Genomic DNA, 23,819 nt, shown 5'->3' with positions numbered 1-23,819 from the left:
CCACAGAGCTTCTTCCCCAGCATCTGCAGCTGGTCGGCATTCAGACCCCGATTTGTGCAGCAGGAGAACTGCCAACTAAGAGCATCTGCTACCAGAATCCAAGGAGCGTCAGGAGGATTGCAGAAAAAACTCACATCCTAAAAATAAAATATACATACACAAGTCAATCAAGCCCATTATTTAGCTTTACTGTAAACAAGTGGCGATTACAGTAGCTTTAAAGGGAACCAGTCATGTAAAACAACGCTATTAACCTGCAGATATGGGGTCATTCTGAAGGTTAAGTGTTCTGACAGCATTCGGCGCTGGCACTGAGAGTCCCACTGCTGGGAGAAAATCAACTTTATTCCCGCCGGCAGCATTCGGCTTCCAGTAATAAGGGTGGCACTGGCACAGGTACAGTCACTGCTGTGTGTATAGAGAGCGGCAGCTGAAACCGCGCCCCCGGCAATGACTGACAGCCGGCTCTAATGCGAAGTCGGCTGTCAGTCAGAGCCAGGGCAGCAGTTACAGCCACAGTTTGCTCGGTTAACCCTTTCACCGAGCATGCTCAGGTGTTAGTCGAGTATCTTCGGCGTGCTCATATATTATGTTCGAGTCCCTGCGTCTGCATGATTTACAGCTGTAAGACAGCCTGAACACATGCAGGGATTGCTTGTTTGTTAGGGAATCCTCACATGTGTTGAGGCTGTCTTGCAGCTGTAAAGCATGCAGACGCAGGGACTCGAACATAATATACGATCACGCTGAAGATACTCGGTAAGCACCCGAACGTGCTCGGTGAAAGGGTTAAACGAGCACTAGAAAAAAAAACCTTTAAGAAGAGGTCTTACAACCTGGATAAGGATGTTTTGGTTTGACTAAAAAAAACAAAACCAAAACCATTAGCCACACAAATAAAAATCCTGTAAATAAAGAAAAAATAGGAAAAAAAGGTGCGCTCACCACAAGAGTCAAAACCCAACTCCTGCGATGCACTGGCTAAGCTACATATTTCCCAGCAGCATTTAGTCACAGAATGTGAGATTTGGCAACTTAAGATTTCATGGCCTTTTTCAAAAACAAAAACTGTATATAGCTTTTATACAGCAATTGTCAATATACATTTTATATATGCACAAAAAAAAAAAAAGAGCATGAATCGTACCGCCAAAAATCATACATTGATCTAATGCCTCTAGGCAAAAATTTACAAACTGAATATGAGGTTCTTAGTTTAACAATCTGATCAGACTGTATAAAGCCCACTGCCACGTCACGGCAAATCACTTAGTGGGTCCTAACTTTTGTCGCCTTAAAGGAGTGGCGGTGGTTTTGTGCTTTTGGGTCGGTTTTGTCTGGAGTAATGGGGTCTCAGTCTTGCAGCAGGGGTGCAGCGAGGCACCAAGTCGCCCGCCCTACTGGTGCATTGTCACTGCGATAGTGGCCAGCGCACAGCGTCGCTCCTTTAAGGCGACAGAAATTAGGACCCACTAAGAGGTTCGCCGTGACGTGGCAGTGGGCTTCACACAGTCTGATGAGAATGTTAAACTAAGAACCTCCTCGTGTTCAGTTTGTAAATTTTTGCCAAGAGGCAATATATCAATGTATGATTTTAGGAAATGCGGTCCATGCTCTTTTTTGTGTGCATTTTATATATAATGTCGTGCATGTACCTAATGTGCTGCCGCCCTATAAACTCTTTTCAATTATATTTATTAAATTATTTTATTGAGGATAACTATTAAAAACACAAATTATCCAGGTGTCCTTATCCTTGTTAGCTTACAATTCAACAGTAATATTTGAAAATGGGTTTTGTAGATCAGTGGTATGACTTTAAACTGCAAGTTATATGCAATATATAGTGCTACTTGGCCTAATAGGGTCACACACGCATTGCTTTAATGCCCGCAATTTCCCTTAGCATACTGATTAGGTGTTTATTTAATATACTAATTGATATGCCACCACTCCAAACTCTAAAATAAGTGAAGGTAGGAACAATCCAGCCGACATCACTGAAGTAACCCCATAAAACAAAGAAAACCTTTTGCTCAAGCACTGAAGAGCTGGCCATATTACCACAGTGGACGTTAAAAAAAAAATATGGCATTACGTGCCGCCCAACTCTAGACTCTATATGGATGGACCAGGTGTGCCAAAGCAAGAGCTGCTCTACATTATCAACTCTACACCATAGTTTAAAAGGTTTGTCCTGGATTGGGGATCAAATTTGCAGTCACTCTATGTGACTACAGACTTGTGAATACTCACAGTGAGCACACTGCGTGCTGTCAGGATTCTCTTGTGCCAGAGCCGGGAGAAGACGATTTGCATACATGCAAACTAGACGTGGGCAGCCTCGCTCAATACAAGTGAATTGACCGAGGCTGGATAAGTCTAGTTGGAATGTAGCCAGAAGTATGCAAATCCGCCAGCTCCCAGCACTAGAGAATCCTGAGCCCAAAGCCTGGACAACCCCTTTAATGGAGGGAGGAGGCTCTACATGTCATCCATGTACCCCAATACAAATCATACGAATAGGGGTGCAATGAGTCAGATAATTTCCTCCTAATATAAAGCAACAAAGATTCGATATGTAGTTTGCATGCGGCAGGAATTCTCCATTGCTGGACCCAATGTTTGGGTGCTGGAGAACAATTCAGGTGGTGGTGTACATATAATAAGACACACACTTACCTCGGGGTTGGTGCTGAGTAAGTTGAACCACAATACTGATGCACACGCCCGTGTAAATTGAGTGAAGTTGGAGATCACAATAAAAGGCAAAGTGATCGCCTATGAGTGACAAGGCAGAGACATAATATTGAAAGTTGTGTGAAGAAGGGGAGAAACAATGCAACAATCCCATTATGAAGAAAGAGAAAACATTCTGAAGTAAGACTATTAAGTATGGCATGAAGAAGAGGACTGAAGATCACTGTATTCTGATGATGATACTACGGATCTGCTGAACAGAGCAACCTCACCGCTATATAAACTGCCAAGGAGGAAAGTGAATCAAAACAAGGCTACATTCACACTTATCAAACTAATCAGAACACATTTCGATACTGGTAGACCTGAACATAGTCTCATTTCGTATCTCACTTTTCGTCAAATTTATTTACTTAATTCTTAATTTATTCAACATATCAACCCATAATGTACCTCAATTGTCAAATTCTCTCCATCATGGTTGAATTGAGTCTTTAAGGTAATGACGTGAAGCTCTTCAATAACACTCAGCGAGCCCTTAAATAAAAAAAAAAGGATAAGTGCTCATTCGCTCATTCAGAGATCACATTTTCACATAGAAGTTGTTCCTGTGGTTTTCACAAATAGAACGCGTACCTATTATAGTCTAAGGGGTTGTTCACATTTCTGTGTATTTTTGCCAACCGAGTGGTCCGCACCAAAACAGAGACATGTCTGATTTTGAAACGAGCCGCGGATCAAACTTGCCAATGCATCCGTATGGGTCCGTGAGAAAATAAATAAAAATCAAACAGCACTCTGATGCCAACCAAGTGCTGTCGCTTTTATTTATTTACTTTTCACAGGAGAAAAACTGATGCAAATCTGACGGCTTTTTTTGAGTACATGAAAAATGACTGATGTCTAAATGAGGCCTAACAAAGAAAAATGCAAAACAATATTTGTAACCAATACCATACTAAAGATTTAATACTCACATCATTTGCACCTTTGCTTCCTTTTCCTCCTGCTCGTTGTTCTTTCAGTGTCTAAAGAAAAAAGTCTGTTAGACTGCTGAGGATTTACTATTACAGTATGTATCTGTAGGGCCCCTTATACACAACAGATGCCAAAAAGTGACTTTTTGACATTAGGTCAGTGTGTGCTATATTATATACACACACACACGTACACTATCATTTCACCGTTTAGGTCATACATGTCAAACTCTGGCCCGCAGGGTGATTATATTTGGCCTGCAACACCAGAACTACCACCCTAATATTGGGCCCATTATTCTGTATGGAGGACTATGTGGGGCCATTATTCTTTATAGAGGACTATGTGGGGACCATTATTCTGTATGGAGGACTATGTGGGGCCATTATTGTGTATGGAGGACTATGTGGGGACCATTATTGTGTATGGAGGACTATGTGGGGCCCATTATTGTGTATGGAGGACTATGTGGGGCCCAATATTCTGTATGGAGGACTATGTGGGGCCATTATACTATATGGAGGACTATGTGGGGCCCATTATTCTGTATGGAGGCCTTTCTGGGGCCCATTATTCTGTATGGAGGACTATGTGGGGCCCATTATTCTGTATGGAGGCCTTTCTGGGGCCCATTATTCTGTATGGAGGACTATGTCGGTCCCCTTATTCAGTATGGAGGACTATGTGGAGCCCATTATACTGAATGGTGGACTATGTGGAGCCATTATTCTGTATGGAGGACTATGTGGTGAACATTATTCTGTATGGAGGACTATGTGGGGCCCATTATACTGTATGGAGGACTATGTGGTGAACATTATTCTGTATGGAGGACTATGTGGTGAACATTATTCTGTATGGAGGACTATGCGGGCCATTACACTGTATGGAGGACTACGTGGGGCCCATTATTCTGTATGGAGAACTATGTGGGCCTATTAAACTGTATGGAGGACTATCTGGAGCCCATTATTCTGTATGGAGGACTATGTGGAGCCATTATTCTGTATGGAGGACTATGTGGGGCCCGCTATTCTGTATGGAGGACTATGTGGGGCCATTACACTGTATGGAGGACTATGTGGGGCCCATTATTCTGTATGGAGGACTATGTGGGGCCCATTATTCTGTATGGAGGACTATGTGGGCCCATTAAACTGTATGGAGGACTATGTGGGCCCATTAAACTGTATGGAGGACTATGTGGGCCCATTAAACTGTATGGAGGACTATGTGGAGCCCATTATTCTGTATGGAGGACTATGTGGGGCCCATTATTCTGTATGGAGGACTATGTGGGTCCATTAAACTGTATGGAGGACTATGTGGAGCCCATTATTCTGTATGGAGGACTACGTGGGGCCCATTACACTGTATGGAGGACTATGTGGGGCCATTACACTGTATGGAGGACTATGTGGAGCCATTATTCTGTATGGAGGACTATGTGGAGCCATTATTCTGTATGGAGGACTATGTGGGGCCCATTATTCTGTATGGAGGACTATGTGGGGCCCATTATTCTGTATGGAGGACTATGTGGGGCCCATTATTCTGTATGGAGGACTATGTGGGCCCATTAAACTGTATGGAGGACTATGTGGGCCCATTAAACTGTATGGAGGACTATGTGGGCCCATTAAACTGTATGGAGGACTATGTGGAGCCCATTATTCTGTATGGAGGACTATGTGGAGCCCATTATTCTGTATGGAGGACTATGTGGGGCCCATTATTCTGTATGGAGGACTATGTGGGTCCATTAAACTGTATGGAGGACTATGTGGAGCCCATTATTCTGTATGGAGGACTACGTGGGGCCCATTACACTGTATGGAGGACTATGTGGGGCCATTACACTGTATGGAGGACTATGTGGAGCCATTATTCTGTATGGAGGACTATGTGGAGCCATTATTCTGTATGGAGGACTATGTGGGGCCCATTATTCTGTATGGAGGACTATGTGGGCCCATTAAACTTTATGGAGGACTATGTGGAGTCCATTATTCTGTATGGAGGACTTTGTGGGGCCCATTATACTGTATACTGGTTGACCCGCGAATTTGTCCAAGTTTTTCATTTTGGCCCTGTGTGTGTTTGAGTTTGACATCCCTGGTTTAGGCATATATATATAGAATTTTTTAATATTGTAAAAAAATATACACGTACTCCAATACAAGCTGTTGCAGCCTTTTAATATGTCAACACTACATATTATATCAAAATAATAAAAATAAAGAAGGGAATTTATTCTAATACTTTATATTAATGAGCATTAGCAAATTTAAAAGACTAAAAAACTATAAATTAAAAATATTTTTTTGCAGATCAGTTCCAAAGATTCTGGTTGTTAAGGGGTTAAAATAAAAGTTCTGTAGCTATATTTTGGCTAAGCCGTATTATCCCATTGTCGGGACAGGTACTATTACTAACACACAATTAGGGCTTATTCACACGTCAGTATTTTTCATCAACATTTGTATGCCAAAACCAGAAGAGAACCTTACAGAGAAAAACGATACCGGTAATTGAAAAATTGACACCAGTTCTGTGTTCTGGAGACACTCCTGCTTTTAGGATAGTAATACTGATGTAATATACTGAAGTGTGAATAAAGCCTTAGAAAGCGCTATGGGGACGTATGTAAGTTAAGATGCAGGTATAGAAAGAATGCAACATTATGAGAATATACAGAACGTACCAAATGCTTATATTCTACTGCCAGCCCCTCTCCCTGCATACATTCCAAGGTTTTGTCTTCTGAACCGAGCACATTAAACCTGCGATATCTATAGAAAAAGTCTATTAATAAGAATGTGTGATGATATCCTTCTGAGGTATAACATCTGAGTGTATGGATGGTCTTACCCTTTGTTGACTGGATGATTACTGTAAAAACAAACAAACAAAAAAAAAAAGATTAAAAAGCCCAGGAAACAAATGATAGTTACTGTTTGACAAGCTACCAAACATTAATTTTAAAGGGAACATGTCAAAACATTTTTACATAAGGCAGTAGTGGCTGTAGAGTCACATGTCTCCAATGATACATTTTTTGTAGAGATCCGATGTGTCAATCAAGAGAAATTTAGCACAGCATTCACGTGCCAATCAGGCTGTAAGAGCATTAGAGGTGTTAGTGCACCTGGAAGAAGCAGTCTAAGTGAACTAACACGCCCCTAGTGCACTTCCATCCTGATTTGCATATGATTTTCATGTTATACACTGCTCAAAAAAATAAAGGGGACACTTAAACAACAGAATATAACTCCAAGTAAATCAAACTTCTGTGAAATCAAACTGTCCACTTAGGAAGCAACACTGATTGACAATCAATTTCACATGCTGTTGTGCAAATGGAATAGACAATAGATGGAAATTATTGGCAATTATCAAGAAACCCTCGATAAAGGAGTGGTTCTGCAGGTGGGGACCACATCTCAGTACCAATGCTTTCTGGCTGATGTTTTGGTCACTTTTCAATGTTGGTTGTGCTTTTACACTCGTGGTAGCATGAGATGGACTCTACAACCCACAGAAGTTGCTCAGGTAGTGTAGCTCATCCAGGATGGCACATCAATGCGAGCTGTGGCAAGAAGGTTTGCTGTGTCTGTCAGCGTAGTGTCCAGAGGCTGGAGGCACTACCAGGAGACAGGCCAGTACACCAGGAGATGTGGAGGGGGCCGTAGGAGGGCAACAACCCAGCAGCAGTACCGCTACCTCCGCCTTTGTGCAAGGAGGAATAGGAGGAGCACTGCCAGAGCCCTGCAAAATGACCTCCAGCAGGCCATAAATGTACATGTGTCTGCACAAATGGTGAGAAACCGACTCCATGAGGGTGATATGAGGGCCCGACGTCCACAGATGGGGGGTTGTGCTCACAACTCAACACCGTGAAGGACGCTTTGCATTTGCCACAGAACACCAGGATTGGCAAAGTCTCCACTGGTGCCCTGTGCTCTTCACAGATGAAAGCCGGTTCACACTGAGCACATGTGACAGACGTGACAGAGTCTGGAGACGCCGTGGAGAGCGAGCTGCTGCCTGCAACATCCTTCAGCATGACCGTTTTGGCAGTGGGTCAGTAATGGTGTGGGGTGGCATTTCTTTGGAGGGCCGCACAGCCCTCCATGTGCTTGCCAGAGGTAGCCTGACTGCCATTAGGTACCGAGATGAGATCCTCAGACCCTTTGTGAGACCATATGCTGGTGCGGTTGGCCCTGGGTTCCTCCTAATGCAGGACAATGCCAGACCTCATGTGGCTGGAGTGTGTCAGCAGTTCCTGCAAGATGAAGGCACTGAAGCTATGGACTGGCCCGCCCGTTCCCCAGACCTGAATCCAATTGAGCACATCTGGGACACCATGTCTCACTCCATCCACCAACGTCTCGTTGCACCACAGACTGTCCAGGAGTTGGCAGATGCTTTAGTCCAGGTCTGGGAGGAGATCCCACAGGTGACCATCTGCAACCTCATAAGGAGCATGCCCAGGTGCTGTAGGGAGATCATAGAGGTACGTGGAGGCCACACACAATACTGAGCCTCATTTTGACTTGTTTTAAGGACATTACATCAAAGTTGGATCAGCCTGTAGTGTGTTTTTCCACTTTAATTTTGGGGGAGACTCCAAATCCAGGCCTCCATTGGTTAATAAATTTGATTTCCATTGATGATTTGTGTGTGATTTTGTTGTCAGCACATTCAACTTTGTACAGAACAAAGTATTCAATGAGAATATTTCATTCATTCAGATCTAGGATGCGTTATTTGAGTGTTCTCTTTATTTTTTTGAGCAGTGTATTTCTCAGGACTGGCTCATTGAGGTACAAAAAAGTTATCATTTTCACTGGGGAACAAACGCCTCTACAGCCATACCACCGCTTCCACAAGTAAAAACCTAACGACAGGTTTCATTTATCTTTTATGAAACAATGGGGAACATTACATTTTTGATGTATTACATTGTAGACTAGTTGTGGAAAATTAATCACAGTGACTGATACTAGAGGATAAATTTAGCGCATCTTTAGCCATCTCTGCCTAACTTTATGGCCTTGTTTTGGCACATCTTAAAGTGGTTTTCCATACTTGGCGTTAAAAAGTGACTACAGACTTATGAATCCTCACAGCGCACACTGTCAAGATTCTTCAGTGACGGGAGTGGGTGGTAGGATTAACGCAAGTATGCAATTTGCATCTTCTGACAACAATCCGACTAGACGTGTCCGGTCACAATCAATTCACTTATATTGGGCGCGGCCGCGTAAGTCTAGTCAGCACGTGACCACATGTGTGCAAATTGCATACTTGCGGCCACACGCCCGCCCGTTACCAGGGGCAGAAAATCTTGACAGCACGTACCATGCGTGCTATGAGGATTCACAAGTCTGAAATCACATACTGTGGACAACCCTTTTACGCCATGACCCTTTTCCATTAACTCACTATCCATTGGGGATCAACACACAAAAAACTAAAGCACTTAATTTGGCTCACAGTGACGTAGCGTGAGGGGGCCACATGGGTGCCAAAGTCTAGGGATTGTGAAAAATTGTCCTTTCCGCACCACATCCACTGTCAAGTCAAATGATTTGTGTGTACAAGCGTTGTTTCATTGTGGTTTAATGCCCCCCCTAGTGCCTTCTATACAAGTCAGAGCAGGCTAGATTAACTTATCAGCAGGGCTGTGGAGTTGGAGTCGGAGTCGTGGAGTCGGTATAAAATGGACCAACTCAGACTCCTAAAATATATAATAAATTGGGTACAGTAGTTCAATGCAGTTTGTGGGGAATATTTTTTCATAAGAATTTGGGAAAGTTATGAAATGTCCTATAAATGTCTGTCCTATTCCTGATCTAAGAGTCTAGGCTTTTAGCTGAGATGAATCTGTGCTACAGTAAATTTCTCACTTAAACATCAGCCATGTATGAGGGAGTCATGGAGTCGGAGTCATGGAAATTGAGGAGTCGGAGGTTTGTCTTACCGACTCCACAGCCCTGCTTATCAGCTGTTGTGCTCTACATAAGCAGTGACGGAAATGACAAAAGTTCAGCACAATTGAATTGAACTTTGTTGTATTGAGATGGCTTTATTTAACTGCATTGCAACAAAAGCCATTCGTGGATGTGCTGAATCTGCTCGTCGGGTTAACCTTGTACAGTATGTAACTTTACATTTTTGGGAGCATGAAGCTTAAGCACCACTCCAGCATTTTCTTTTTATTTTACCACTGGAGTGATGTCACTAATATAAGTTCCCTGCCCCTAGTATTACAGTCACTGCCTTCATCCGTTATCAGTGCCGCTCCAGTCGTCTTCTGCTGTTTATAACCTGCCATATGGCTCCAGTGTTTGCTGGGTGAACCGGAAGTTGCTACTCAAGGTAAGTCTATGAGACCAGAATGAGGCTCTCATAGACTTACAATGAGAGCTTGTGACCGTTGCCTCTGACTTCCGGTCAGGCAGAAGTTGCGGTTGCAAGATGGTGGCGGAGGACCAGAGTGGCATTGGGAAATAGACAACATTATAGTTCCTATTAGGGATGGTTCCGGAGTTTTTCCAAACTTCTAGATAATATGAACTGTATGATATCCAGCAGTACTTCTCTCGCCCCTTCACCACTGTATCTGTCATTTAGGAGGCGATTTCCTGTTGACAATTTTGATAAACACAAACACAATCCCGGCGTTGTTCACGGGGTGCTGGAGTCAGACGCTCCCGATTCATGAAGGGGTGCATGCTTTCATGAATCTGGACCTCTGACATGCGCCTCCATGTGCTAAGCCATAAATCTTACTCCAGTCAGGTACTGGAGTAGGGAATATCACAGCTCATGAACTAGAAGAGCTGTGGCGTCCCGCCCTATTATGACCCATTGTGTACGAGCTGGGAGAAATTGCTGAATGCCAAAGTCGCAAAAATTGGGAGCACAACCGAGTTGGGCCTAAATTTTGCGACTTTTCAAAGCTTATATACTAGAATTCTGGAGTGAAGGCTTTGATGAATCGGACCCATATAAAAAAAAGAGTAATAATTATAAAAGTATCTAAATGGAGGGTTACATTTACCAATAATGTAACATTCTACATGAAAATGCTCTTTAATTGACATGTATTAAAAACAACAACAGTAACTAGGCCTTTTAAACAAACAGCAGTAAAAGACTGAGGTCTGTGGTTTTGAAAGTTACATACTCATCTATTTTATAAGAGACCTTCATGTTGTTTCGGAGTTCTGGTAAATTCACAAGTAACCTAAGAGGAAAAGCAAGGAACAATTCATATAATAAGTTTTTTTCCTGCTCATTGGGTCCGTGCTCACGATGCATTTTTCAAGCGTTTATGCTGCGTAATTTTTGCTGCGTAAACGCTTGGGAAACGCTTGGTAATCCTTCCCCCATGGTCCCCAATGAAATTCCGCAATTTCAATGCCCATGCTGCGGAAATTTCCGCAGCGTTTTTGATGTGTGGAAAATTCCGCAGCATGTCCATTATTTGTGCGTTTACGCATGCGGAATTGCCTTCTACAATGCATTAGAAAAAGCAAGGCAATTCCGCATGTGTAAAACGCTTCAAAAACGCGTGTCAAATTCCGCACACGTTTTTTCCGGGCAAGGAGATGCAGAAATGAAGCAGAAATTTTCTGCTTCATTTCAGCATCGTGGGCACATAGACATTTAGTTACCTATATCAGCTACTTAAAAGAGATTTGTCGGAGATAAATAAAAATTCCCTAACAGGCAGTAGATGCTGTGAAATAATAAATCATAAGTTGGACGCCCGTGGCTCCAGCGCAGGCCACTCTCAGCCGCTGACACTGATGTCCCGTTGTGGTCACCTGACTGCAGCAGTCAATCTCGGGCCTCAGCAGTCATGTGCTGAAAATCGGGACATCATCACTTTAGGGGAATTTTTATTTAACATGGACAAGCCCTTTAATTACTCTCCTTCCAGGCTGCAGGTAATTAAAACTCAACAAGACAACTATATTATATTGTATAAAAAAACAGTACTGTATAATATCTTCAAAGATTCCCGATATGTCACAAGTATTAATCAGCAGGGTTCCGTTGTTGCGACTCCTGTCAATCGCTTGCTTTAGGGCTTCTGCACCTTTTGTGTTAACAATTTACAGATTCAGGAAAAAGTCTATACTCCTACCATAAAATGGTATACCACTTTCTCCGAGCCAAACAGAAACAAAAGGCTAAGGCCGAGAATCGAGTCAATTATGCGAATGTCACCCAGATCAAACTCTGTCAGGCTTTGATCTGAATATGGAGAAGACTGAGAACTTAATTTCTCCATCTTCCCCATTCTCTGTGTCCACGGTAATCAGACTGCACTCGTGTGACATCTGAGTGCAGTCCGATATAGACTTGTATGGGTGCGCGTGATCCGATCATCAGATGCACTCGCAGCATGCTGCGATTGTTTTCTAATACTGAATCGACATCAAACATCGGATAGCACTCAGCCGTGATACACTCCAGTATGACGGATCTCAGCAACCTCCACTGATCAAGACATCTGACATGTCAAAAGTGTGTTAAAATTATAGGTAGCATTTAAAAGTAAGAGGTTCAGCCAACCAGAATCTATACTACGGTGCTGTATCAAGCTACATTATTAGTCTATTTCAAGACGACCACTGTAGGCTGAGACCAATAGTCTAGGGAAAACTAGTAAGGGTATGTCCCATGAACAATATTATTATTATTAAGTCCCACAATTGGATGTGTTTAAATAAAATGTTCCTGTGCTGAGATAATCTTATAAATGTGCCCCTGCTGTGTACTGTGTAATGGCTGTGTCTGACCGTACAGGAACATGGTCTGATCATACCACAGCTCCTGGGCAGGGGAGAAAGAAAAAGAGTATAGAGACAGGACAGCAGGGGATCACAGCTGATTCTTCCTGTGAGATAAAACAAGTTTTCAAAGAGGAAGAGAAATCTTTTACTTCACAGAAAGAATCAGCTATGATTCCTTGCTGTCCTGTCTGTATACTCTTTTGTGTCCTCCCCTGACAAGATTATCTAGGCACAGGAACATGTTTTTTAACACATCCAATTGTGGAACTTTTTATTATTCCAAGATCCATTGATTAAAATGTACTTTATTTGTGGGACAACCCCTTTAAATTTCATTTTTGGATCCGTTTGGTCATAATATAATCTTTCACTTCCCTACTTTCCGTTTTTTTAGCTAGAACAAAAAAAAAAACTTCATTTGCACAACTTTTCTGACCAGCTACAAAAAATGTCAAACAATTCCATTTTGTGTCCAGAAAAATAATTCATTTTTTTTTTTTTTTAAAACATAACATTGATGTCTATGGGAGGATTATAACAGATCATCATCGGTTAATGGATCTGTTTATAGCACTTTGCATGCCCAAATCACTAGGAGTGTTCAGAGATGCAAAACGGAAACCAAACTATACAGAGGAGCTGCTAGACAAGTGATCAGTAAATACAGTATAGTGGCTACCAGAGAAATGCCCATGCTGATTGGCATCATCTTCAAAAATGCCACATACCACCATTATCAGTCACGTTGTATGCTGAATGGAGCCAAGTTACAATGGCCCATATAAGATAGCATAATTTTAAAAGGGTTGTCCACTACTTTCACATTGATGCCCTATCTGTAGGATAGAGCATCAATGTATGATCGGCCAGGGTCCCACACGTGGCACCCCCGCCGATCACCTGTTATCGGTGCCGGTGGCCGACGGCTGGAAGTCCTTACCTGCGGTGCTTGGCTGTCAAGATGTAGTGGCCGGTGCTTGTTACTGCACATCCGCCACCCATTCAATTGCCGCATGCGGGACCCCGGCTGATCATACTTTGATGCTCTATCCTACGGAAAGGGCATCAATGTGAAAGTAGTGGACTACCCTTTTAAAATTATGCTGTCTTATATGGGCCATTGTAACTTGCCTCCATTCAGCGTACAACGCGATAACGTGCCACATATCATCATTATCTATCACGTTGTATGCTGAATAGAGCCAAGTTACTACAACTTGACAGCCAAGCACCGCAGGTAAGGACTTCCGGCCAGCGGCGCTGATAACAGCTGATCGGGGGGGGGTGCCTCGTGCGGGGTCCTGGCCGATCATACATTGATGCCCTATATGAAAAAATAGTGGACAACTCCTTTAATCTGAGGGACCGCATTAGCAAGATATTTTCAAAAGTATCGGTTCTCACAAATGTCTAGTTATTCTCTACTCACCTGGCCCCCACAGAGAATTGTGTGCTGGTTTTTAGTACCAAGGGCCTCCTCCATGGACACGTCATGATTGGTTGCTTACATACAACAAATGATCTGATGAAGAAAAAAAAAAGTAAATAGTTTAATTAAAGTTACCCACAAGACTAATGCTAGAATCATTCAACAGAGCAAGTGGAAGGCCACGGCCCCACGATCAGTATTCGGTCAGTATTCAGTCAGTATTTTTTCTCAGGAGTGGGAGCCAAAACCATCAGAGAAAAGGTATAATAGAAACAAGTCACCAATTCTACATTTATCACCCACTCCTGGTTTTGGCTCCCACTCCTGAGAAAAAATACTGACCGAATACTGATAGTGGGCCCGTGGCCTAAAAGGGAAAATTGTGCAACAGGTAACATTTTCAGTTCAGAATTACTCTATCTAGTGTGGAAAAGATTTGCTGTAAAACTAGAAAAAAAAATGTGGTTAATAAACGCCCTTTCTATTAGCCAAGAATCTCCTAGTAGGTTGTGAAAAATGTTTCTGTAAAGGTGCATTGAGAGCGCACGATTATCGGGAACGCACGTTCCTAGAACGTGGAAACAGGCTGCCGTTCGTTGGGCGAAATGACGCAGTCGACATCTTTGCTTTATACTTTTATTCTTATAGAGCAGACAGCTTCCAAAATAAGCCGCCCTAAGAATGAACATGTAACTACTTTTAAACATTTCAAGGTTTCCGAACCTTGAAATTGTTAAAAGAAGTCACATAAGACTGAACAAGGGCACAGCATTTTTGTGCAGAAGTCGTTTGCACATACCCATAAGGCTAAATTCACACAATGAGTACTTGGTGTGCTTTTGACGTTATGTATTTCTACTGAAGAAAACTCAGCGTCTTACAGTTCCAGCAAATTGAGTAGGATTTATAGAGATCTCATGCCCACTGTGCTTCCACCCCCCCACCTATATTTAGCGTAAAATGTCCTACGGAGAGTTTTTTAAACCCGCAATAAGTCAAATTTTCTTGCTGTAAATATGGTATTTGCAGATTTTCCTCATAGACTTGAATGTTTAAATGATATTAGGAAAATCCACAAGTAAAAACAGCATGTGCGTTTTCGCTTGAAAAAACACAAGTAACCTAATTTAGCTAATTGGTGCAAAAAATCTGCAACGTAAAAAAAACCCACCAAATATTCATTGTGGGAACTTAGTCTAATCTTCTTCTATGCCAATTTCTGATAGGTTCATAGGTCATGGTCTATTTCACAATACACTGCAATAATAAAATAAAAAACTGTTCACCTAGCCGCGTTCCCATGATGCGTTTCTCCGCTCTGCGCACTGTGTGGACTGAGGCTAAGCACAGAAGGCTCGATCTAGTGACGTCATCGAACTTGCTGTGCAGAGTCTCAGACGCACAGGCTGAATGGTGGAGAAGGAAACCAACAGCTTCTTCCTCCATCATTTTATTCACCGGTATTGGCATCCTGAGGATGAATCAAGACGCAGGGCAGCACTTTGCCTATGTCTTCCTTCGAAGATGAGATCATAAAACTGCTTAAGATTCAGGCAATAGAAAAGGAACAGCAAATAAGGTCTTCAATGGGTTCAAGTTTGTATAAAACAAGATGAAAAATAGTTTTCCAGCGATGAAGGCTTAGAATTACCTTTTTAGAAGACACAGCAGCATTTCACGCAGTCTTTCCTCTAGTCTTGGAGGGTCAATTTTCAGAGGGTCTCCTTGATAAGATACTTGAGTTGAAAGCTCCTTTAGAGTACGTAGAATACGCTTCAAGTGGAAAAACACTGTCACTGTCCTTGTCACCCTGAATTAGAAGTGAAAAGAGTGGTTAATTTATTAAAATGGATTTCACAATAAAACTATTAAGCAGACCTCTTAGACCAGATGAGGCTGGTGTACTTACGTTGAAAGGAAAAAAAGGGGGGAAAAAAAAAAAAAAAACACATCAGAATGGCTGTGTCAGGATTGTCAGGGATTCGCGCACACATGATCTTGATTACTCACTACGTAGCTATCGGGAAGAGAGCAGTGAGCGTATGGCGCACACACCTCCGTATTCCAACGCATGAAATGTGTATACGCCCCGGTACGGTCACTGCCAGCTTCATGATAGCCCAATTACGATTATTCGCTGCCACCACCGATCAGTTTTAAGATATAATACAGGCGTGATCGGACGCCTGTTTTATGGTAGCGTATGGCTTCGGGGAAGGAACGATTACAGAGCAAAAGAAACAGGACTATTACATTTTATATTTAATCCAAAAGGGAGGCAGTGTTTATGAAAAAAATATACAAAGATTTTACAAAGGAGGACAATACAATACAGAGTATACAGTTACACAAAATAAAAGGGATTAATAGAAGACTTACTAGACAGATCGCAGAGACAATTCAGTTTAGCCGGAAGGGAGGCGCTCCAATTGATTTGGCCATTATCCAGCGGGAGCCGTGCTTATAGAATATATACTCCTCCGGCATGAGTATGGACCCATCTTCAGCTGGATCTTTTATGCTGAAGGGGGGACCTGCCCACACACTCTCCTGCGATGACCTCACGTGGGCGGGGCTCCACCCTTCATGTTTTTATTAAAAACTTCTGCGATAACTCCTCGCAGAAGCTCAAAAGTGATACCATATTTTTTATTACGAATTTACCTTTTTTTAGAGACTTCACATGGCATAGCTGTGGTCTGCCCTCTGGTGTTACAGCTCACCTATAGGGCCATCAGATAAAGAAAAATGTGTATCGTTCCTTGGATAACCCCGCCGCTAAAAATATCTGTCCCAGCACAATCAGAGTTATAGAAATTCCGATATTCCATATTTCATTTCCGTGCCGGCGAGACTGCAGATTTTTGGTGAGCAAAGGGACTTTGCAAATGAGGGTGACCCTGCTATTGTGTGGAGTGTGATAGCATTCCTTTGAAGTTTGAAGGAGCTGTTTCCTCTGTCTTTCAATCCCATATGCTCAGGTGTCTATTTATCACAGGTCTCTTCTGTTAATTAGGTTAGTAGCTCCTTTTGTACTAGCATTTGCATATTAGCCACTTCTCAGAGTGTAAGCTCTTGATCCCTTGACAAATACTATAGGTGGTGGGGGGGGGTGGTTTGGTCGAAGAGAGAGAGATTCTTAATATTTTCTATGACAGGCTGTATAATCCTGCTCTTAAGACGACCATTTTAAGAGTAACGTTCTACCCTTAAAGCACATCTATAAGTAGGATCAACCCCCCCTAAGCTGTCTATTTATTATATGTAAATGAGCTGTATCAATTTTATGATCAACCATAAAGTTCAATATTCAAAAATGAAGATATTCAATGAAAAACCAGTAAGATATGTTTTGCTGAACTCAAGTTAATATAATAAGGCACAGAAGTATATATTTTTACTTGCCAGGTCTCGAGCTGCTTAAGACAAATGTTGGTGCTGGCTCCAATACAGGATAATCTTTGCCTTTGAAGCCAATCTGACAATTCTTGCTGCAGAAAACCAAGAAGGGTCTCGCACAGCCCTAGGAGTTGTTTTACCTGGTCAAGTATCTCCTTTAAAAAAATAAATAATAGTAAACTTTTAAATGTAGCAACACATATGCATTCAAAACTAATCAAAAGAGATTCGCTTAGGTTTCTTTCAGACGTCGGTGATCATCGGTCTGATCTCGGATCACAATGCATGGACTGTCCGCGAGTATCCCGACCATGACAAATTCATACAAATACATGAAGCGGTCATGCTCGGGGTCTGAGTACTCGCGGCCAGTCCGTGCATCGTGATCCAAGATCGGACCGATGATCACACACGTCTTAAAGAGCGCTTATCTGGGAAACCTATGGCATATTGATAAGATATGCTGTAAAAGTCCAACTTATGCAGGTCAGGGACTGGTTGGACCATAAATAGCTCAGATGGGACAACCCATTATAATTGCCAAAGGCTTTATTAAACTTTTTTTTTTTTTTTTTAATACAACCAGCTTAAATAAACTGTAAAAAAGCACGTTGCCCATATCCACCCTTTTCTCACCCTACGTTTTCTGTCCAGCTCATTCAGATGGCACTGAATCTCCGCACCCTTTCTCTGGAGGTCTGAATCGGTAGGACGTGAAGCTGCTGTAAGTGGTAATGCAGAAATATTCATACAGCAGTCACTTACATTTATGATGCAAAGCGCAAAAAAAAAAAAGTTCAAGGATGCCACCAGGATACCAATTAGTTTCTAAATGGAATCCCTTAGGCAGTGTAAATTAGGGCTAATGCAGATAACAGTAATATGACCACTTAGGGTAAGTACCATGGTCGAAAATCACAGCTTAACAGCAAGTCTAATGACTGTAAATCTCTCCAGAATGGGTTGGAAATTGCATTCATACTAAAGACGGTAAAATGTGGACTGAATTTGGCATATCCCATCATTCAAAAGTTACATTCTTATTATCAACTTATACACAAATTTTGGAAAAAGTTTTAAAGAAAAGAGTTTTCGTTATATATTATATTTATTGCTGTCGTCTAGACTTGTCTCCCATCAAGCACATTTGATATGTCATTGGTCGGCAATTACAAAAAGAGCTCCCAGTAGGGGATCTTTTTTTTTTTTTTTTTTTTAAAAAGGTTTATTTTCCATTTTAACACAATTACACTGCCAGCAGAGGATCTTGCTGATTTTTGTGCCAAGTGCATTCAGCGTTACAAGAGATTCGTCAGAAAACCATTAATAACCTCAATGACTGAATCATGAAGAAGTGTATAAAAGCGTGTGAACGTGGCGCACTTGGTCCTAAACAAATCGAGATGTTTTGAAAATTTAGGTTACATTTTTTCATCATTTGCAAATCATTAACATGACTATCAAATCCCGTGACTCCCATAATTTCACAATGTTTCCATCTTGGGGTTGCAATTTCAGTGTACAGAAGTATATACAAGTTTGGTATTGCTATAATTGGACAAGCCTGGGAAATCATTTTGCCTGGCTATTTGTACCATACACTGAACACCATAAAAACAAAACCCCCCAAAAAACAATAGCAAAATCATGTATTTTTTATTTTCTGTTTTTCAGTACATTATATGGTAAATAAGCCCAGCTTTGTCAATGGAAAAATAGAAAATTATGGCTCTTGGAAGGAAAAGAGGAAAAAACAAAAGCGCAAAACAAAAATAAATAAATCACAAGGTCATGAAGAGGTTACAAAGTTGTACAATACAGAAAAGGAAATATCGATGCCCCTTAGCTTATCACATAACCTGGCCCTGATATGAAATATTTATTTAATTTCTTTAATTACATCATAAAAATTTCTAAACCGTACTTACATTGCATTCTGTAAGTTTTATATCTGAAGTCAAATATTTCCTGTTGCTCCTCCAAAAATTTAACTTTTTGATCAAGAGACTGAAAATAAAGAGGAAATCTGTCAAAAGGAGTTACCAACATAAAATGTACAGCGGCGACCAAAAGTTTTGCATTTTTTTTTAAAAGTGTGATTACTTCTGTCTGGTTGTTGTGATGCCATTTCCCTGGTGATGAGTTGAAAGTGAAGTTTTCATCATACAAGACCTTAATTTTAACCAAAATGCTTTTAAATATAGGAATGGTCATTTAATTAAAGAAAACTGACTGCCAAAAGTTTTGCATATACTGGTTATTGATCACAACATAGAGAGTAATTTATTGTTTACAGAGCCATAAGTTAATATTTTATAGCATAACCTCTTGCTTTAATTATTGCACCACACCGACGGGGCACTGAAGACACTAGGGTATTCAAGACATCTTGAGGGATCTTGCTCCATTCCATTTCCAAATCTGCAAACAATTCATCTTTCTTGCTATAGGTACGGGCCCCAACTCGTCACCCTAACTCATCCCAAACGTGCTCTACAGGGTTTTAATCAGGTGATTGGCTTGGCCATTGCAACAGGCAAACATTTTTCTTTGCTAACCAATTTTTTACTAAATTGGATGTGTGCTTAGGATCATTGTCTTGTTGGATTTCCATCTCCTGCCTACTTTGGTTTTACCATGTGGCAGCATTACATTCTCCAGTATATCCTTGTACGTGGTAGCATTCATATTTCCATCAATTCTATACAGAGGGCCAATGGCAGATGCAGAAAAGCTGCCCCAAACCATGACATTGCCACCACCATGTTTCACTGTAGGTGGTTGGTACCTTACACCGTTTTCCAATTGGGCGGTATATATAGTGCTTGCCATCACTACCAAACAGATTGAACTTGGATTCATCCGTCCACAACACCTTAGACCAACCTGTCTCTTTCCTTTGGCTGTCTTCTTTGGCAAACTCAAGTCAGACGTTCCGATTCTTTCCAGAGATGAAAGGCTTCTTGACTAGAACTCGTGCATTCAACCCTACTGCTCTTAGCCGTTGCACCACAGTTTGGTGACTCACTTTGACCCCATATTCTTCGTTCATTTCGTGCGAAATCTGTACAGCGGTTTTATTGACATCAGATACTGACTTTTTCTTAATAATGTGATCAACTCTGGAGGAAGTTTTCCATGGTCGTCCACTTCTAGGTTTGTCAGCTGTTCCATAATCTTCTTTTTCTTTATTTAATATATGTGATACTTGACTCTGAGAACAGTTGAATTCCAGAGCCACCTCTTCTTGGCTTTTGTCTGACTTCACTCTCAGAATAATAAGCTTTCTGACATCAGTTTACCGTAAAAACACACACATAAAAAAAATATATATATATTATATATATATATTTTAGACAAAATTCGACTACCCATGACAAAATATGTAAAACATTTGATCCAGCAAATGTTGAAAACTAACCCATAAAGGGATAAAACAATGTCAGACACAAATTTTCGCTCTTATAGCTGACAACCATTTGCTTCGGGTTTACTAAAATTACCAGTAAAATGGCATCACAATAACCAGACAGAAGTAATCACACTTTAAAAAAAAATGCACAAAAATTTTCAAATGACTCAAGTTTTAGTTACAGATTCTAGTTTCTCACTTTACAATTTTCTATGACAGGCATCTTCTCCACTTATACTATATATGACTAAAGTGTAAAAATAAAAATATTTAGGACTTTAGCCTCATCTAACTTTCTCTTACAGTTTTGACACAAGCATCTCTGTTCTGGAACATAGAAAGGGAGTCCTAAGCACGTGACCCATACCATGACATCCTTATGGACAGACGATATCACTGTTAGACAGTCCTTAGACTATGTTCACAGAACTTTTTCTTACATTAAAAAATAAAAATTTTCTTCCACTTTCTTCTTTCTGACAGTCTGTGAAAATTGGACCACACTCTCATGTCATCCGAGTGTGGCTCGTTTTTTTTTTTTTTTTTTTGATGGATCCATAGATTTGCTGATTTTGATCTCACACTCAGACCAAAATTGAACATGTCTCTGTTTTTTTAAAGGGATAAAGAAATAATAATAATAAAAAAAAATGGACACGTGCCCTGCCCCATAGACTATGAAACACATGGATAGAATTCGTACAAGAAAAACTTAAAAGGGGTATCTCCATCTCCAAGATCCTATCCCAATATGTAGTAGGTGTAATAATAATTATATTAACAAATGCCTACAATTAGAAATGTAGCATAGTTTTTTCAGAATCACTATTCCTCTTTCCTCATGTGCAGGCATTGTAGGACCTTAGGTATCCATGGTTACGACCACTAGCAACTAGCTAACTGTCACTATATCAGTGGTCGTAACCATGGATGCCTAAGGTCCTGCAACACATGCAGATGAGGAAAGAGACATTGAGAATCAGAAAAACTATACTACATTTCTAATTGTAGGCATTTGCTAATATTATTATTATTACACCTACTACATATTGGGATAGGATCTTGGAGATGGGAATACCCCGTTAAGTCTGAAGGACACTTTAGAATGGGCTTATACAGTGGGTACGGAAAGTATTCAGGCCCCTTTAAATTTTCACTCTGTTTCATTGCAGCCATTTGGTAAATTCTAAAAAGTTCATTTTTTTTCTCATTAAAGTACACTCTGCACGCCATCTTGACTGAAATAAAACAGAAAAGTACAAATTTTTGCAAATTTATTAAAAAAGAAAGACTGAAATATCATATGGTCATAAGTATTCAGACCCTTTGCTCAGACACTCATATTTAAGTCACATACTGTCTATTTCCTTGTGATCCTCCTTGAGATGGTTCTACTCCTTCATTGGAGTCCAGCTGTGTTTAATTAAACTGATAGGACTTGATTTGGAAAGGATTTTAGAATTTACCAAATGGCCACAATGAAACAAAGAGTGAAAAATTTAAAGGGGTCTGAATATTTTCCGTACCCACTGTACAAGCTGATGGCGGCTGTTAAATGACTGCTGATCGGATACATGTTTGCCAATCACTGTTTGTGTAGAAGCTTATTTAGACCGGACGACTGTACTTCCCATGCACACAGAATGATCGGCAATAGAGGATTCTCTGTGCATAGGCAGTCACTGTTCTAGGCAGCACGTTCTGTTTACACAAGCTTAAAAATTATTTCTTCTGACGAATGTGCATTTTGCAGCCTGGTTACACTGGTTGATTATTGGGAAAGGTGCGTTCTTAGTTTCGGCCAGAGTACACGCACCCATGGTATGTGAACTGCAGGCCATCCTCATCCTCTTACCATAACCTGTTCTTTAGCTTCATTCGAGCGCTGCTCGATTTTACTTTGCTGCGCTGTCTCCATTGGTAACTGCACTTGTTGTCCGCTCTGCGCCTACAGAGAGATGAAGGGATAAATCAGATGTACCTCCTCACGTCCTCCATCACTATTATTCACCTCCTACACTTACATCTATATTATACATGTAAAGCCAGAAGTGGAAAATGTAATTAGGTTTTACTTTTACTTTATAAACATTGCTGAGATATACAGATTTCCAAAATTATTTCACTTCTTATGGGTTTATGAGACCTAATACAGTTGAGTGCAATATTTGGACAGTGACAGACGTTTTTGGCATTTTAGCTGTTTACCAAAACATATTCAAGATACAGTTATATACTCAATGTGGGCTTAAAGTGCCGACTGTGAGCTTTAAAGGGAACCAGTCAAGTGAAAAAAACGCAATTAACCTGCAGATATGGGGTTAATCTGCAGGTTAATAGTGTTCCGAACCTGCCCGGCGCCAGCACTTAGACCCCCCACTGCAGGAAGGAAATGAATATTGCTTTCAGTCATGGGTGTGGCGCTGGTATGGGTTTAGTCACCGCTCAGTGTATAGAGAGTAGTGGCTGTAACCGTGCCCCCGTCCTGACTGACAGCCCTAATGATGAGCCTGCTGTCAGTCAGTGCCGGGGGCGTGATTATAGCCACTACTCTCTAAGCACTGAGCAGAAGCAGACACAGACAGAAGAGGATTCCCTATGCGAGAACAATATATGGGCCCTTAGTCTGATAACTCATCATAAAGCACAATTCCACCTGCTTTGGAGGTAGGAGGCTTGGGGAGCCATAAGAAGTATGTGACGGTAATGTCTACTTACCAAGCATTTTTGTAACTGTTCCAGGTAAAAAAAAAAAAGTATTTTGCCTAATCTAACAATGAAATCTAATATTTTACCTACAACCCTTGTAGGTGAATAACATAACTAAAGGTATTCTCATTTATATACACATTAAAAACATGTATAGTCTATTATATATTTACAGGTAGTCGCATGCACTAGACCAGTGGTCCCCAACCTTCCTAACCTTGAGAGCCATATTCAGGTCTGAGATATGGTTGTGAGCCACATCCATAGCCCTCCCCTCCCCATGAATAGTGACATCCAGCTCCTGTCTCCCCCACAATAGTGACACGGAGAGCCCGCATTAGCGGTTTATTGACAGCCAAAGCTTCCCCACCGAAATACC

General features: G+C 41.2%; 1 protein-coding gene across 3 annotated transcripts in view; it reads right to left on the bottom strand.

Annotated features, from left to right (window-relative positions):
- The window catches only part of STAT2 (signal transducer and activator of transcription 2), a 56,735-nt gene that overhangs the window by 14,219 nt on the left and 18,697 nt on the right, over positions 1-23,819 (bottom strand). For all 3 annotated transcript variants that reach the window (XM_073663687.1, XM_073663689.1, XM_073663688.1), the window contains 13 exons: positions 22,587-22,679; positions 19,248-19,326; positions 17,956-18,041; positions 17,326-17,474; positions 15,572-15,730; positions 13,921-14,013; positions 10,874-10,933; positions 6,550-6,570; positions 6,383-6,470; positions 3,678-3,728; positions 3,154-3,237; positions 2,683-2,781; positions 2-137 (listed from right to left, as the gene is read on the bottom strand). In XM_073663687.1, coding sequence (XP_073519788.1) covers positions 2-137; positions 2,683-2,781; positions 3,154-3,237; positions 3,678-3,728; positions 6,383-6,470; positions 6,550-6,570; positions 10,874-10,933; positions 13,921-14,013; positions 15,572-15,730; positions 17,326-17,474; positions 17,956-18,041; positions 19,248-19,326; positions 22,587-22,679 — 1,198 coding nt within the window. The remainder of the gene's footprint in view (position 1; positions 138-2,682; positions 2,782-3,153; positions 3,238-3,677; positions 3,729-6,382; positions 6,471-6,549; positions 6,571-10,873; positions 10,934-13,920; positions 14,014-15,571; positions 15,731-17,325; positions 17,475-17,955; positions 18,042-19,247; positions 19,327-22,586; positions 22,680-23,819) is intronic.

Source organism: Phyllobates terribilis, unplaced genomic scaffold, assembly GCF_046119375.1.
Source record: "Phyllobates terribilis strain yellow unplaced genomic scaffold, ASM4611937v1 Scaffold_2__4_contigs__length_985480577, whole genome shotgun sequence".
Lineage (NCBI taxonomy): Eukaryota > Metazoa > Chordata > Amphibia > Anura > Dendrobatidae > Phyllobates > Phyllobates terribilis.
This window is presented reverse-complemented; position numbering and strand designations above follow the sequence as displayed.